Source organism: Oncorhynchus gorbuscha, linkage group LG16, assembly GCF_021184085.1.
Source record: "Oncorhynchus gorbuscha isolate QuinsamMale2020 ecotype Even-year linkage group LG16, OgorEven_v1.0, whole genome shotgun sequence".
Taxonomy (NCBI): Eukaryota; Metazoa; Chordata; class Actinopteri; order Salmoniformes; family Salmonidae; genus Oncorhynchus; species Oncorhynchus gorbuscha.
In genome coordinates, this window is record NC_060188.1 from 1,545,452 (window position 1) to 1,564,175 (window position 18,724).

Sequence of the window (18,724 nt, forward strand, 5' to 3'; positions counted from 1 at the left end):
CCGCCGCCGCGACAACCGCCGCCGCTCCGCTCCGCGTGAGTACCAGCTGATACATTGTGATTGTGGTCCTAAACAGTGTATGTTCATTGGGAAATTCCCTGGGTTCACATAGTATTTGAAATCGTCCAAATGTTTTATCTTCGTCTAGGACAATGGAACCAGTGGCACACACTGAACATAGTTGAAATATGTCAAATACTATTTGAACCCTAGGTCTGGTTGAGAATGCCATTTTATCATGATCAAAATGGTTCAGTTGTGGGAAAACTACAAGTTTGTCCCGCTTTAAATAGTATCTCTTCACTTCGAAACTCTCATGGTTTTGTAATGACTGTCCATTGTGCTACAGGTCCAAAACACAGAAGAAGGAGATGACAAGGAGCGAAGGAGAAGGAGCCCGAGCCCCAAGCCCACCAAAGTTCACTTAGGAAGACTGACCAGAAATGTGACCAAGGTGAGGGACTACACGACACGGCTGTTGACATGGGGCGGGGGGCGGCAGGGTAGCCTAGTGGTTAGAGCGTTGGACTAGTAACTGAAAGGTTGCAAGTTCAAGTCCCCGAGCTGACCTGTCGTTCTGCCCCTGAACGGGCAGTTAACCCACTGTTCCTAGGCCGTCATTGAAAATAAGAATTTGTTCTTAACTGACTTGCCTAGTTAAAAAAAAAAAAATAACAGGCTAACAGTGTTAGCGGTTAGTAGCAGTTGTGTATCCTCTCATGATCTCACAATTTTGCAGGGTGCTTGGAATTGTCAATATTATTGTATTGAATTATGAACTCTTTGAAGATATCCGGGAGAAGGCAGTTCTGGAGTTAACAGAGTAACTGGCCTAGAGTGAATTCTGAAGCACCAATTGTATGTTAGGCTTACAACATGTTCTTTTACAAAATAAGCCAGGAACATTAGGGTTAGGTACTGTGGCTGTAAAAATACATATTATTGTTGTACAGTGGATAAATAAAGATGTATGCACACACACATTACCGGTCAAAAGTTTAGAACACCTACTAATGCATGTGTTCTTTATTTTTACAGTTTTCTACATTGTAGAATAATAGTGAAGACATCAAAACGATGAAATAACACATGGAATCATGTAGTAACAAAAAAAGTGTTAAACAAAGCAAAATATATTTTAGATTCTTCAAATAGCCACCCTACCTTGATGACAGCTTTGCATACGCTTGGCGTTCTCTCAACCAGCTTCACCTGGAATGCTTTTCCAACAGTCTTGAAGGAGTTCCCACATATGCTGAGCACTTGTTGGCTGCTTTTCCTTCACTCTGCGGTCGGGCTCATCCTAAACCATTTCAACTTTTTTGAGGTCGTGTGATTGTGGAGGCCAGGTCATCTGATGCAGCACTCCACTCTCCTTGGTAAAATAGCCCTTACACAGCCTGGAGGTGTGTTGGGTCATTATCCTGTTGAAAAATTAATGATAGTATCACTTAGTCCAAACCAGATGGCATGGCATATCGCTGCAGAATGCTGTGGTAGCCATGCTGGTTAAGTGTGCCTTGAATTATAAATAAATCACTGACAGTGTAACCAGCAAAGCACCATCACACCACCTCCTCCATGCTTCACGGTGGGAAATACACATGCAGAGATCATCCGTTCACCCACACCGCATCTCACAAAGACACGGCGGTTGGAACCAAAAATTCTCAAATTTGGACTCCAGACCAAAAGACAAATTTCCATCGGTTTAATGTCCATTGCTTGTGTTTCTTGGCCCAAGCAAGTATCTTCTTATTGGTGTCCTTTAGTAGTGGTTTCTTTGCAGCAATTTCGACCATGAAGGCCTGATTCACACAGTCTCCTCTGAACAGTTGATGTCGAGATGTCTGTTACTTGAACTCTGAAGCAGTTATTTGGGCTGCAACCTGAAGTGCAGTTAACTCTAATGAACTTATCCTCTGCAGCAGAGGTAACTCTGGGTCTTCCTTTCCTGTGGCGGTTCTAATGAGAGCCAGTTTCATCACAGTGCATGATGGTTTACGACTGCGCTTGAAGAAACGTTCAAAGTTCTTGAAATGTTCCGTATTGACTGACCCTCATGTCTTAACATAATGATGGACTGTTGTTTCTCTTTGCTTTTATGAGCTGTTCTTGACATAATATGGACTTGGTCTTTTACCAAATATATATCTTCTTGTCAATATATATCTACCTTGTCACAACACAGCTGATTGGCTCAAACACATTAAGAAGGAAAGAAATTCTGCAAATTAACTTTTAACAAGGCACACCTGTTATTTGAAGTGCATTCCAGTTGACTACTTCATGAAGCTGGTTGAGAGAATGCCATGGGTGTGCAAAGCTGTCATCAAGGGTGGCTATTTGAAGAATCTCAAATATATATCTATATATTTATTTTTTTACTTTTATTTTTTGGTTGTTTTTTTTTGGTTACTACATGATTCCATATGTTATTTCATAGTTTTGATGTCTTCACTATTATTCTACAATTACAAATAGTAAAAATAAATAAGAATGAATGAGTAGGTGTTCTAAAACTTTCTATATTGATATTTTGGGATATGTAAAATCTATTTCACAGCGGTTTAGATGGTACCCTGATTCTCTACACTATAGCCTACATTGCTTGTTTTGTCACAAACTGAAATTAGTTGATCATTTTAGTATTTTAGCAACTATGTATAGCGGAGTGATTTCTACATATTGAGCCTTAAAGTAAAAGTGTACTTATTCTCTTTGAATGGGTTGTATGTCGAGACCATGCCATCAGAGATACATGTTGGAAGTCCATTTTTATCTTCTGTTGAACAGGACCACATCCAGGAGATCTTTGCCACCTACGGCAAGATCAAGATGATTGACATGCCAGTGGAGAGGCTCCACCCAAACCTGTCCCGGGCTACGCCTATGTGGAGTTCGAGACTCCAGAGGAGGCCCAGAAGGCCCTGAAACACATGGATGGTGGTACGAGGGCATCTTGGGCATGTTCATTAGGCCACAGCGTAGTATAATGTTTTGCAAATGAAAATGAGCAATTCTTATTGGACATGTTCAGATGGTTCCTCTTGGTTTCTGGTCGTTTTGTGCCTACTGAACACAATCTTGTAGACTGTAACAATAACAGACCCGGTACATACTTTTTTGAGCTACAAGTAATACATTCCCATTGTAGCCAATTAAACCTGGCTGTTGCACAAACAGCACGTGCCTGGAGATTAGCTGTGAGGGGCTGTTTAATTTTCTCCCAGTCGATGCATGACTCACGAAGGGTAAACGCTGAAAGTGGTTTGTGCTTCGTCTGTGATGTCATCTTCCGGTGGAGCAGCTAAAAACCTACAATGATGGCGTTGTTTCATGCGAACACTACGTCCCCAATGTATCATCTCAGTGCAGAGCCTAACCTCTTGTACTGCTGGCTAACCCTTGTACTGCTGGCTAACCCCTTGTACTGCTGGCTAACCCCTTGTACTGCTGGCTAACCCCTTGTACTGCTGGCTAACCCTTGTACTGCTGGCTAACCCCTTGTACTGCTGGCTAACCCCTTGTACTGCTGGCTAACCCCTTGTACTGCTGGCTAACCCCTTGTACTGCTGGCTAACCCCTTGTACTGCTGGCTAACCCCTTGTACTGCTGCCTAACCCCTTGTACTGCTGCCTAACCCTTGTACTGCTGCCTAACCCCTTGTACTGCTGCCTAACCCCTTGTACTGCTGCCTAACCCTTGTACTGCTGCCTAACCCCTTGTACTGCTGGCTAACCCCTTGTACTGCTGGCTAACCCCTTGTACTGCTGGCTAACCCCTTGTACTGCTGGCTAACCCCTTGTACTGCTGGCTAACCCCTTGTACTGCTGGCTAACCCCTTGTACTGCTGGCTAACCCCTTGTACTGCTGGCTAACCCTTGTACGGCTGGCTAACCCCTTGTACGGCTGGCTAACCCTTGTACGGCTGGCTAACCCCTTGTACGCTGGCTAACCCCTTGTACGGCTGGCTAACCCCTTGTACGGCTGGCTAACCCCTTGTACGGCTGGCTAACCCTTGTACGGCTGGCTAACCCCTTGTACGGCTGGCTAACCCCTTGTACTGCTGGCTAACCCCTTGTACTGCTGGCTAACCCCTTGTACTGCTGGCTAACCCTTGTACTGCTGGCTAACCCTTGTACTGCTGGCTAACCCTTGTACTGCTGGCTAACCCCTTGTACTGCTGGCTAACCCCTTGTACGGCTGGCTAACCCTTGTAGTGGCTAACCCCTTGTACGGCTGGCTAACCCCTTGTACTGCTGGCTAACCCCTGTACTGCTGGCTAACCCCTTGTACTGCTGGCTAACCCCTTGTACTGCTGGCTAACCCTTGTACTGCTGGCTAACCCCTTGTACTGCTGGCTAACCCCTTGTACTGCTGGCTAACCCCTTGTACTGCTTTGTGTCAGTCTGAAATCTCAATGTCCTGGAGTTTATATACATTTTAACAGAGGTGTTTCTAGTATGACTTTGAGGTTTGTGCGTCTTTCTGTTGTTCCCAGGTCAGATTGATGGTCAGGAGATCACCACCTCTGCCGTGTTGGCTCCAAGGATACGCCCTCCCCTCGTAGACAGTCACCCCCACGCAGAATGCCCCCACCTCCCCCCATGTGGCGCCGCACCCCACCTCGCATGAGGAGAAGGTCAGTGTTGGCCCTGGTCTGATGGCCCGAGCCCTGATGGCCCGAGCCCTGATGGCCCGAGCCCTGATGGCCCGAGCCCTGGTGGCCCTGTTGGGTCTGATGGCCCTGTTGGGTCTGATGGCCCTGTTGGGTCTGATGGCCCTAGCCCATGTTATGGTGACCTGGACGTCCTGGATTTATAGTACAATACTGGTAACAAATACTTGGTTCAATCACCAATTTCAACAGTAATTTGAATCCCCCAATCTGACCTACTGTCCTGAGAACATTACTGTAGTGTTTAATTCTCTACTCCTAGTGCCTCTCTAGCTCCTTGTCGTGTAATATGTTGACCTGTTGATAGTTTCTTCAAATGACGCAATATATAGGTACTTTACTGACACACAAGTGATGCTTTGTTTACCTGCAGGTCTCGGTCACCAAGGAGACGGTCCCCGGTGCGCCGACGCTCCAGGTCCCCGGGGCGCAGACGTCATCGTTCCCGCTCCAGTTCCAACTCCTCACGGTAGAGGAACAACGCTACCCCCCCTGCCCGCCCACCCCAACAACCCAGGGTGAATGTATTTTCCATGATTTCTTGCATCCTGTCTCTACCTTAAAATGCATTGGAGGACAAAATCGGAATGTTCCTTCTCATCCAATGTGCTTTGAGGTGGCGAGAAGAGAGGATGAAAGGAATCAAGGAAATACAATTGAGCTTGTACCTAAAAATAATTTTTCTGAAGTGAACAGTCGTTGTTTTGTTTGTCTCATTACGCTTTTCCAGTTTTCATTTTAAGGTTCCCAAACAGTCGTTCAGATTACTTGTTGATCGTCATGTCCTTTGTTATCCAATCAGAGCTCAGGCTTTGTTTTAGTACTAATGATTTGCTCAAGATGTGTAGCCTGTCTTTTTACCACCGTGTACTGATTTTGTACATGCTTTGAAAATAAAAAGGAAGAAACTTCAACCTCAAACTGTTTGTCAATTTCTGTGGCTTCTTTAAATCTATATGCCAGCCTAAGTTTATTGACTAGCTAGAGACACATTTCTATATTTCGCCATATAAGAAAAACATGCACACATTTAAAAACAGTACTCTACTTGTCCTTTTATGAATAAAAAGTCTAGCACAAGTAGCCGTGTTTCTTTTGAACACTTTACACATTTTTGGATGACACTAGTGTAGGAGCAGTGTCATTTCATACAAGCGCACTTGTTTCTACAGTTCCTCGCCTCCGATCCTCAATTGCCTTTGACCTTTTTCAAAAGGAGGAGAGTAGAGGACATGAGGAAGGGAGAATATCTCATTGAGATTTTCCCATCGTTAGTGTAGTAAAGTTTAAACTTCTCCAGCAGAGGGCACTATCTTCACATACGGGTGGCAGGTAGCCTAGTGGTTAGAGCGTTGGACGAGTAACAAATGTTTCAAGATCGAATCCCTGAGCTGACATGGTAGAAATCTGTCGTTCTCCCCCTGAACAAGGCAGTTCCTAGGCCGTCATTGAAAATAATTTGTTCTTAACTGACTTGCCTAGTTAAATAAAATGTAAATAAATATACAAGTGGTTTATTTTATGCCAGCTGGGTATTCAGTCGAGCGCAGAACGGTTTGTACCATTCAACAGTCTTACTGGTATGTTTGCTCTTGTTCAGTGGGTGTGACCGGATGTGACCTGTTCGATATGGGTGTGACCATTGGAATCTCAAAACGTATGCAGCATGTCATACTAAATCGCCCTCTGGGCTATATAATCACATCGTTCTTCAACTGATCGTTCAGAACTGTCCGTTATTGTTATTGGGGGAAAAGCCCTCCTCTCATGCTCTGCAACAACATAAAACAGGTTATTTTGAAAACCTCTATTTATTCTGACATGAACACATCTAAATGTATGGTGCACATGGCACAGTACATTGCAGGCTATTGATACATTGATATGATAAACATGGACCTCTAGGCCAGACTTACATCACAAACACAGCCTTTTATCACTCGTTGCTGCGTTTTTTATTATTTTACCACTGTTTTTGCTGCTAGTGTTTAACTATTGGACGTGAGGCTTGTTGCTCTGAGGTTTAGTTTCTGCAAGAGACTAGAGAACATGAGGGTGTTGCCAATCATTATCGCTGTGTTCAATGGCGATTTTAGCAGATAAATCTTAGTTGGGCAAACTCAACTTTTTTTTTAGATGCATGTCACTACAAGGTGACAAACGTTTATCCCCAAACTGTTAGGGCCTACAATAAGCTGTCCCAAACTGTTAGGGCCTACATTAAGCTGTCCCAAACTGTTAGGGCCTACATTAAGCTGTCCCAAATTGTTAGGGCCTAGATTAAGCTGTCCCAAACTGTTAGGGCCTACATAAAGCTGTCCCAACAGCAGAGATTTCTTTTTCAGCACCATGGAGTGAATCCTTACCACCGCTACACCTGGCCATCAGCGAAACCTTTCACCCTCAGAACTTAGCCGACTGTTCTGACTTGGTGGTGCACAGGTAGCCTATGACACGTCGACAGATCTCCCACCAGCCTTCCAAGACCCCCACCCCCACAATTCTCCAAGAACTACCCCGTAACCATCCAATACCCCGCCCCCCCGACAATCCCACCACCGAGAATTTAAAAAATAATAATAATAATTCCATTCCCCACCCTCAAGACATTTCCTCAATGCACCAACAACCAACAATATGGACAAAAGAGAAAAAAGACAAAGACGAAGGAAAACAGAAAACATCAAAGGACAACAAACATCATAACAGCAAGGCAAACTGAATATGTTTGAGTTTTGTATGGCAATATTTACATGTGTGTGTGTCCGTGTATGTGTGCATTTGAATGAGAGTGTGTATACTGCATGTGTACAAACACCTGCATAGCATCAGCCTCAGGCATGCCTGTATTATCTGTAACCACTGCCCCTCAGTGTCATTCAAACATACTTTTTGTTATGTTTAATTTTGTCATGTTGTTTATTGTGCTGACAGTTTCTGTTACTGACAAGGCTGCTATTACAGGGTTTAGCAACAGGATGTGAAGCTGCTCTGAGGTTTCGTTTCTGCAACAGACTGGACAGAACATGATGGTGTTGCCAATCATTATTGTTGTGCTGCAGAGTGCTGACCACAGAAGACATTAAACACCAAGGATTTGTAACGACCTTATGGTTGAGGCATCTCAGAAAATCAAGGTATAACACCAACAATTATCCTGTCAAGACTAACTATATTACATTAACTGATGGCATATTGGATGCAACAATATAACATTTACAACATCAATGTTGTAGCTTAACTGTTTCAATCTTCTCACTTGTTTGTGTTAATATAATATATCCTCTTATAACCATATCAACCTGATGTTAATAATGTCTCTTTTTTGTTCCACATTGCTCAATAACTATTAGGTATTTTTTAACCTGTATTTTACTAGGCAAGTCAGTTAAGAACAAATTCTTATTTTATTTTATTTCAACTTTTTTCCTGTGGACTGTTGTTCCTGTCCCGTCCAAAACTTGACTCTAGAAACTCACTCCATTCCTGACAGAATCCCACGGTACCCACAAGATCCGCCGGAGTCCTGATCCCGTGTCAACCTCTACTCCATAGCCTCACAACCTGTCTAATGAATGCTGTTCCCGTGTCAACCTCTACTCCATAGCCTCACCTGTCTAATGAATGCTGTTCCCGTGTCAACCTCTACTCCATAGCCTCACCTGTCTAATGAATGCTGTTCCCGATGGCTTTAAGCTTCCATATATTCTCATATTCTCATTTCAGATAAGTAGCTGTGGTCTTCTGAAAAGTGGTATTATAAAGTGGAATAAAGTTCATGTACAGTAAATAATGATATATTTTCAAGCAGCCCTACCCATTTCCCTGCATGCCGGGAAAATTTAAGCTAAGTTAAAAAATTAAGCAAGTTAAGTTAACAACTAAACTTTAATACAATATTTTGAAAAACAGTTTAACACAAATTAAAGTCTCTAGAAATCTTTTTCATTTATATATATATATATATATATATATACACACACACAGTGGGGAGAACAAGTATTTGATACTTTTATTTATTTCACTTTATTTAACCAGGTAGGCAAGTTGAGAACAAGTTCTCATTTACAATTGCGACCTGGCCAAGATAAAGCAAAGCAGTTCGACAGATACAACAACACAGAGTTACACATGGAGTAAAACAAACATACAGTCAATAATACAGTATAAACAAGTCTATATACGATGTGAGCAAATGAGGTGAGATAAGGGAGGTAAAGGCAAAAAAAGGCCATGGTGGCAAAGTAAATACAATATAGCGAGTAAAACACTGGAATGGTAGATTTGCAATGGAAGAATGTGCAACGTAGAAATAAAAATAATGGGGTGCAAAGGAGCAAAATAAATACATTAATTAAATACAGTAGGGAAAGAGGTAGTTGTTTGGGCTAAAATATAGGTGGGCTATGTACAGGTGCAGTAATCTGTAAGATGCTCTGACAGTTGGTGATTAAAGCTAGTGAGGGAGATAAGTGTTTCCAGTTTCAGTGCTTTTTGTAGTTCATTCCAGTCATTGGCAGCAGAAAACTGGAAGGAGAGGCGGCCAAAGAAAGAATTGGTTTTGGGGGTGACTAGAGAGATATACCTGCTGGAGCGTGTGCTACAAGTGGGAGATGCTATGGTGACCAGCGAGCTGAGATAAGGGGAGACTTTACCTAGCAGGGTCTTGTAGATGACATGGAGCCAGTGGGTTTGGCGACGAGTATGAAGCGAGGGCCAGCCAACGAGAGCGTACAGGTCGCAATGGTGGGTAGTATATGGGGCTTTGGTGACAAAACGGATTGCACTGTGATAGACTGCATCCAATTTGTTGAGTAGGGTATTGGAGGCTATTTTGTAAATGTCATCGCCAAAGTCGAGGATTGGTAGGATGGTCAGTTTTACAAGGGTATGTTTGGCAGCATGAGTGAAGGATGCTTTGTTGCGAAATAGGAAGCCAATTCTAGATTTAACTTTGGATTGGAGATATTTGATATGGGTCTGGAAGGAGAGTTTACAGTCTAACCAGACACCTAAGTATTTGTAGTTGTCCACGTATTCTAAATCAGAGCCGTCCAGAGTAGTGATGTTGGACAGGCGGGCAGGTGCGGGTAGCGATCGGTTGAAGAGCATGCATTTAGTTTTACTTGTATTTAAGAGCAATTGGAGGCCACGGAAGGAGAGTTGTATAGCATTGAAGCTTGCCTGGAGGGTGGTTAACACAGTGTCCAAAGAAGGGCCAGAAGTATACAGAATACAGGTTTTGCAGGTTTTCCTACTTACAAAGCATGTAGAGGTCTGTCATTTTTATCATAAGTACACTTCAACTGTGAGAGGCGGAATCTAAAACAAAAATCCAGAAAATCACATTGTATGATTTTTAAGTAATTAATTTGCATTGTATTGCATGACATAAGTATTTGATCACCTACTCACCAGTAAGAATTCCGGCTCTCACAGACCTGTTCGTTTTTCTTTAACCTCTTAAGTCGACCCGACACGCATGCGTCCCATCTAGCCATTTGGAAATGCAAATGCGCTACGCTAAATGCTAATAGCACTCGTTAAAACTCAAACGTTCATTAAAACACACATGCAGGGTACTGAATTAAAGCTACACTCGTTGTGAATCCAGCCAGATTCTTAAAATGCTTTTCGGTGAAAGCATGAGAAGCTATTATCTGATAGCATGCAACACCCTGAAATACCTGAAGGGGACGTAAACAAAATAATTAGCATAGCCGGCGCTACACAAAACACAGAAATAAAATATAAAACATTCATTACCATTACCTTTGACGATCTTCTTTGTTGGCACTCCTAGAGGTCCCATAAACATCACTATTGGGTCTTTTTTTCGATTAAATCGGTCCATATATACCCTAAATATCGATCTATGAAAAGTGCAAGACTCCCCTGTGTTATTGACTCGTTAATTGTTTACTCCATGTGTAACTCTGTGTTGTCTGTTCACACTGCTGTGCTTTATCTTGGCCAGGTCGCAGTTGCAAATGAGAACTTGTTCTCAACTAGCCTACCTGGTTAAATAAAGGTGAAATAAATCAAATAAAAATAAAGTGTGTGATACAGGAAAAAAGACCGTTTTAAAACGCAACGTCATTTTTTAAAAATTAAAAAAGTCGACGATAAACTTTCAAAAAACACTTTGAAATACTTTTGTAATCCAACTTTAGGTATTAGTAAACGTTAATAATCTATCAAATTGATCACGGGGCGATGTGTATTCAATAGCTCCACGTCTTGAAATCATGTTCGGAAATTTCTCATCCAAAACATCCTGTCGGAGACCGGAAGGAATGGGCTCTCTCTCACTTGTTTGACCAAGAAACAAAGGCCAGGCAATTGACAAGACTGGCGGCATCGTGTGGAAGCTGTAGGACTTGCAATCTCAGCCCCATGTAATTTGGTTTCCCATAAACAATACATGCAAGTGGCGCATTGATACTTTTTCCAGTTTTCAGTGATCAGTTTTTCTTGCGCTTTTCGATAAAACGCAGGCTCTGTTATAGTCATAGCCGTGATTTAACCAGTTTTAGAAACACCAGAGTGTTTTCTATCCACACATACTAATCATATGCATATACTATATTCCTGGCATGAGTAGCAGGACGCTGAAATGTTGCACAATTTTTAACAGAATGTTCGAAAAAGTAGGGGGTAGACTTAACAGGTTTTAAGAAGCCCTCCTGTTCTCTACTCATTACCTGTATTAACTGCACCTGTTTGAACTCGTTACCTGTATAGAAGACACCTGTCCACACACTCAATCAGGTGTCCTGTCCAGACTCCAACCTCTCCACAATAGCCAAGACCAGATAGCTATGTAAGGACATCTGGGATAAAATTGTAGACCTGCACAAGGCTGGGATGGGCTACAGGACAATAGGCAAGCAGCTTGGTGAGAAGGCAACAACTGTTGGCGCAATTATTAGAAAATGGAAGAAGTTCAAGATGACGGTCAATCACCCTCGGTCTGGGGCTCCATGCAAGATCTCACCCCGTGGGGCATCAATGATCATGAGAAAGGTGAGGGATCAGCCCAAAACTACACGGCAGGACCTGGTCAATGACCTGACGAGAGCTGGGACCACAGTCTCAAAGAAAACCATTAGTAACACACTACGCCGTCATGGATTAACTATCCTGCAGCGCACGCAAGGTCCCCCTGCTCAAGCCAGCGCATGTCCAGGCCCGTCTGAAGTTTGCCAATGACCATCTGAATGATCCAGAGGAGGAATGGGGGACGGTCATGTGGTCTGATGAGACAAAAATAGAGCTTTTTGGTCTAAACTCCACTCGCTGTGTTTGGAGGAAGAAGAAGGAGGATGAGAAGGAAGAAGAAGGATGAGTACAACCCCAAGAACACCATCCCAACTGTGAAGCATTAGTTGGGAATGCTTTTCTGCAAAGGGAACAGGACGTCTGCACCGTATTGAGGGGAGGATGGATCGGCAGTGTATCAAATACTTGTTCTCCCCACATATATATATATATATATATATATATATATATATATATATATATATATATATATATATATATATATATACAGTGCCTTGCGAAAGTATTCGGCCCCCTTGAACTTTGCGTCCTTTTGCCACATTTCAGGCTTCAAACATAAAGATATAAAACTGTATTTTTTTGTGAAGAATCAACAACAAGTGGGACACATGAAAAAATATATACTAATGTATTTGATGAATATTTTTATTTGGATTTACTGCCCATACATTGAATAACAAATTCACAACATGGAAGAACAGATAGTCGCCCCAATGAATCTATAGGAAGTTTGTTCTGAAGTGTCTGTCCTATATCTGAGAGATATAAGGAAGCTAAGGAAACATTTAGATTTTTATGTACCCCAAATTTTTGCCAATAAAGAGTGCATTTGGAAAGTATTCAGACCCCTTGACCTTTTACACATTTTGTTACATTACAGCCTTATTCTAAAATGTATGAAATGTTTTTTTTACTCATGAATCTACACACAATACCCCACAGTGACAAAGTAAAAACAGGTTTATTGAGATTTATGCAATTTCTTTTTTTATACAAACTAAAATATCACATTTACGTAAGTATTTCTGACCCTTTACTCAGTACTTTGTTGAAGCACCTGAGGCAGCAAATACAGCCTTGAATCTTCTTGGGTATGACGCTACAAGCTTGGCACACTTGTATTTGGGGAGGTTCTCCCATTCTTCCGTACAGATCCTCTCAAGCTCTATCATGTTGGATAGGGAGCGTCACTGCACAGCTATTTTCAGGTTTCTCCAGAGATGTTAGATCTGTCTCAAGTCTGGGCTCTGACTCTTAAGGACATTCAGAGACTTGCCCTGACGCCACTCCTGCATTGTATTGGCTGTGTGCTTATGGTCGTTGTCCTGTTGGAAGAGGAATCTTCGCCCCAGCCTGAGGTCCTGAGTATTTTGGAGCATGTTTTCATCAAGGATCTCTCTATACTTTGCTCTGTTCATCTTTCCCTCAAACCTGACTAGTCTCCCAATCCCTGCCGCTGAAAAACGTCCCCAAAGCATGATGCAGCCACCAGCATGCTTCACCGAAGGGATGGTGTCAGGTTTCTTCCAGACGTGACACTTGGCATTCAGTCCAAAGAGTTAAATCTTGGTTTCATCGGACCAGAGAATCCTGTCTCTCATGTCCTGAGAGTCCTTTGGGTGCCTTTTGGCAAACTCAAGCGGGCTGTCATGTGTCTTTCACCGAGGAGTGGCTTCCGTCTGGCCACTCTACCATAAAGGCCTAATTGATGGAGTGCTGCAGAGATCGTTGTCCTCCTGGAAGGTCCTCCCATCTCCACAGAGAAACACTGGAGCTCTGTCAGAGTGACCATCGGTTTCTTGTTCACCTCCCTGACCAAGGCCCTTCACCCCGATGCTCACTTTGGCCAGGCGGCTATCTTTAGGAAGAGTCTTGGTGGTTCCAAACTTCTTCCATTTAAGAATTATGGAGGCTACTGTGTTCTTGAGGGACCTTCAATGCTGCAGATATTTTTTGTTACCCTTTCCCAAGCATTTCTAAAAACCTTTTTTCGCTTTACATTTACATTTAAGTCATTTAGCAGACGCTCTTATCCAGAGCGTCATTGTGTGTAGTTTGTTGAGGATTTTAAAAATTATTATTCCATTTTAGAATAAAGCTGTAATGTAGAAAAATGTGGAAAAAGTCAAGGGGTCTGAATACTTTCCCAATGCAGTGTAGACAGGTGTGTGCCTTTCCAAATCATCTCCAATCAATTTAATTTACCACAGGTGGACTCCAATTAAGTTGTAGAACCATCTCAAGGATGATCAACGGAAACAGGATGCACCTTAGCTCAATTTTGAGTCTCATAGCAAAGGTTCTGAATACTTATGCATAGAAGGTATTTCTGTTTTTAACTTTTAATACATTTGCAAACATTTCCAAAAACCTGTTTTTGCTTTGTCATTATGGGGTATTGTATTGGGAAAATAATAATGTAATCAATTTTAGAATAAGTGTTTAACGTAACAAATTGTGGGAAAAGTAGTCAAGGGGTCTGAATACTTTCTGAAAGCACTGTATATACTGTACCTCCGTTCATTTTGTCAACTGATACAGGGGCACCATCAGACGAGTCTTGTGAGGCGTGTGGGCGTCCTAGAGCAAGACAAGCGACGTGTTCCCCAGAGGGGTCAGATTAGTGTGGTTTAGCCCACACTGTTCAGACGCTAGAGACAGGTCGGCTCTAACCAATTCAGATGAGTCCTAAGACTCTTGAGGGGATCGTAGAGCAAAATGGAGAATACCATTGTGGTCGGGAGAGTCTCATCTTTCCATAATAGTGTGTATGCCAAACCGTTCGGACGCTACAGATGATTTTGTGAGAAGACCGATTTTTGGGATGTCTCATGGTCTGACAAGCACCGCTTTAGCTCTGTCACCTTTCACTGTAGATTTGGATGTGTGACATAGGCGGATGCGGTGGATTGAGACACATCCAATGCAAAAACAGGTATCTCTAACTTAAACAGACAGATTTCTATTAGGAATTGTTTCATTATGCTAATTAGATTTATTTGGGGGTGCGGAGATCGACCATAGTTTGTTTAATAGTGCTGCATTAGCGGACTTATATGTAATCTGTAGTGCAAAAAAAACATTATGCTGCTAAAAAAATCCTAATGCAAATAAAAATGCAGCACCCCCACCCCAAAAATGCTTCCTGCCGCTATGGCCCTGTAGACTGACTTCTGTGTTGTAGGAACTCATGCGTTTTTCTAGGATTTTTACGGAAACCCGAAGGAGTCACACCTAACCGCCCAGTGGCTTTCCATAGCCCCCGTACACATATCTCCGCGGGCTCCTTGTCCATTCTACAGACACAGCTCATCAGAGATACAGATTGTTTTTGCGCCAACCTGGCACTCAATCATTTTTCACTTTTTGCTTTTTTTTATAGGGACATAAAACTAAAACTGAGGGCAGTACATTTTGAACTGAGGAGGGCTAAGCCCCCTTTAGCCCCCCCGTACTGCTGGGAAGCCCCAAAATCTGCTTTTTAAAAATCTTTATTTTACTCCCATTGAGATAAAAATGTATTTTGCAAGAGAGATCTAGTCCAAGATATAGCAGCAGGAGGAAACTAAAAGTAACCAACTTTCAGGAATTCTGATGTGATAATTCATCATGCTGTCTGTATGTGTCCTGTGTTACACAAGTTCAGTGACACCTTTTCTTCCAGCCTGGTATCATAGTAACAGTAAGTTCGGGACACCCAAATTAGTACATGTTACGTTTGGTATGGTTACATAAAACAGATGGGTACTTAAGGCAAAAATGAAGGGGCTCCTGTGTGGCATAGCAGTCTAAGGCACTGCTCTCAGTGCTAGAGGTGTCACTACAGTCCCTGGTTCAAATTAAGGCTGTATCACATCCGGCCGTGGTTGGGAGTTCTATAGGGCGGTGCTCAATTGGCCCAGCGTCATCCAGGTTTGGCCGGGGTAGGCCGTCATTGTAAATAAATAACTGACTTGCCTAGTTAAATAAAAAGTAGTGCAGCAGACACCACTCTAAAACCTCTGGATGCAGTCTACCATAGAGCACTTCACTTTATCACAGGTGACAGGTTTAATACTTGTCACTGCATCCTGTATCAGAAGGTCGGCTGGTCCTCACTAAAGTCCCCTAGATCTCTTCATTACTCCCTTCTTGTTTACAAATCTCTGCTGAAAAGGCTTTGAACCTACCTCACTTCCCGGGTAAGATGTTTAAATATGAGACACCAAACCCGTTTCACAGGGATGGTTAACTCTCCAAGTTCTACTAGTTCATACCAATCTAGGTAGATCCTCTATCAGTTTTGATGCCCCCCTTTCTTGGAATAGCCTGCAGAACTCATTGCACCTTGATTCCCTGGTGTTGTCAGGGCAGTTTAACAGTCTATTATTAGGTGTGTTGAATATACAGTAAGTTGCAGTTATTTTGATTTAAATTAAGAGATTTTTTGTGGTTGTAATGTTGAAAGTTGAAACTTGTAGTGTTTTATTTAGGTTGTTTTATCTTTGTTAGAGTGATCCTTTTGTACTGTGGCATTGTTCTGTTGTATTGCTGTGTTCAGGGCACCTTTTGAAATGAGCCACACCACAATACCTACTAGATGTCCTCATGGTACTGTAGAGCTAACTACTACTGATAGTAATGTGTGATAACTGAACTAGTCATGATAAACAGATCATTTAACCAATGTTGGGGATCTTCATCTATTTTACAGCCCTATATTCTGGGAGGAAGATAACAGGCTAAGTTGCAAACACATCTATCTACTCTGACATTAACACATCTAAAGCAGTGGAGGCTGCTGAGGGGAGGACGGCTTATAATAATGTCTGGAATGGAGTGTAATGGATGGACTGGAGTGTAATGGATGGAATGGAGTGTAATGTCTGGAATGGAGTGTAATGGATGGAATGGAGTGTAATGGATGGAATGGAGTGTAATGGATGGAATGGAGTGTAATGTCTGGAATGGAGTGTAATGTCTGGAATGGAGTGTAATGGATGGAATGGAGTGTAATGTCTGGAATGGAGTGTAATGGATGGAATGGAGTGTAATGTCTGGAATGGAGTATAATGGATGGAATGGAGTGTAATGTCTGGAATGGAGTGTAATGGATGGAATGGAGTGTAATGTCTGGAATGGAGTATAATGTCTGGAATGGAGTATAATGGATGGAATGGAGTGTAATGTCTGGAATGGAGTGTAATGGATGGAATGGAGTGTAATGGATGGAATGGAGTATAATGGATGGAATGGAGTGTAATGGATGGAATGGAGTGTAATGGATGGAATGGAGTGTAATGGATGGAATGGAGTGTAATGGATGGAATGGAGTGTAATGGATGGAATGGAGTATAATGGATGGAATGGAGTGTAATGGATGGAATGGAGTGTAATGGATGGAATGGAGTATAATGGATGGAATGGAGTGTAATGGATGGAATGGAGTGTAATGGATGGAATGGAGTGTAATGGATGGAATGGAGTGTAATGGATGGAATGGAGTGTAATGGATGGAATGGAGTATAATGGATGGAATGGAGTGTAATGGATGGAATGGAGTATAATGGATGGAATGGAGTGTAATGGATGGAATGGAGTGTAATGGATGGAATGGAGTGTAATGGATGGAATGGAGTGTAATGGATGGAATGGAGTAAAAGGAATGGTATCAAATGTGTTTGGCATTGTACAGTATAACAATAATCAAGCATGTTATAGTACTGCATTTGTTTCAATTAATTGCATCTCTATGTCCTGGTTTTCCCTAGAATAAATGGATGGAAAAGCTTGTTTTTGAAAATCCACAATGGCTATTTTCCTACTTCCTGTTTGGTCTTAGAAAGAGATTACAGTACATTACAGGATATTGGTAAATTCATATGATGAGTCAATAAAGATGAATTCCCTCATATGGACCTTTAGGTGGGAGTACATTTACATTACAAACACAAACACAGCCTTTTATCACTCATCTCTGTGCTTTTTATTATTTTACCACTGTTTTACTGCTAGTGTTTAACTGTAGGACGTGAGGCTTGTTGCTCTGAGGTTTCGTTTCTCCAGCAGACTGCAGAGAACATGAGGGTGTTGCCGGTTGTTATCACTGTGCTGTAGAGTGCCGACTACAAAGCCTTAGCCTAAACCTTCCCCTTTATGGTTGAGGCATCTCAGACAATCCAGATATAACACAAAACATTTATCTGACTAGACTAACTATGTTTGAAATACATTAACTGGTGGCCTAATGGACACAATAACATAACATTTAAGACGAGTCTAACTGGTTCAATCTTCTCTTGTTTGAGTCAATATAATATATCTGAAATGTCCTCTTATAACCAAAAACAACTCTACTTGATGTTAATATTGTCTATTTATTTGTTCCACAGTGCTCAATAACTATTAGGTAAACATGAATACAGTCATCGTCCAATATGCTGAAAATGTGTAATACAAAACTGCCCTTGAGTTTCTGTCTGACACATCTTGGTAATTTTCCTCTCAACAGGTTGAGTCATGCATGTGTGTACTTCTCTGGGAAAGGTAGTCAGATGACAAAACACCTGGTGCTCCGCTGATGCCCTGAGTTCCTCCCGACTGATGCATTATGTTGTAACTATTACTAATGTGTTACTGACTAAACAGCATTCTCTCTCTTCCAAAAGGTGAAGGGTATAATATTATTCCCTGATGTGCATGGTGTCATCACTGATACAAAGACATCATGGGATTTAGTTATTGTTTTATTATTTTGCTTTGAACAACATTTGAAATATTAACATGCATTTATCCTGTTCAAAATCTGGAAACGTACAAACTGGACCAGTGACAGAAGAGGTGTTCTTGATTGTGTTAGGTTGGCCTTTCCAAACCGGTTTAAGGTTAACTAACATCAGATCAAAACGTTCCACATTTCCTGTTTTGTTGTGGAAACAGTAGGAGTACTCTACAATTATTATTTTTTGCTGTTAGGGATCAACTCACACTGACATTTTATCT

The 18,724-nt window shown here is 42.0% G+C and overlaps 1 protein-coding gene across 1 annotated transcript; it reads left to right on the forward strand.

Annotated features, from left to right (window-relative positions):
- Positions 1 to 152: 152 nt before the first annotated feature.
- On the forward strand, positions 153 to 5,595 carry LOC123998888 (RNA-binding protein with serine-rich domain 1-like). The gene is given in 7 exon segments (XM_046304110.1): positions 153 to 161; positions 350 to 454; positions 2,797 to 2,878; positions 2,881 to 2,949; positions 4,505 to 4,549; positions 4,552 to 4,645; positions 5,055 to 5,595. Coding segments are annotated over 7 exon segments (504 nt in total). The 3' UTR covers positions 5,155 to 5,595.
- The last annotated feature ends 13,129 nt before the right edge of the window (positions 5,596 to 18,724 follow it).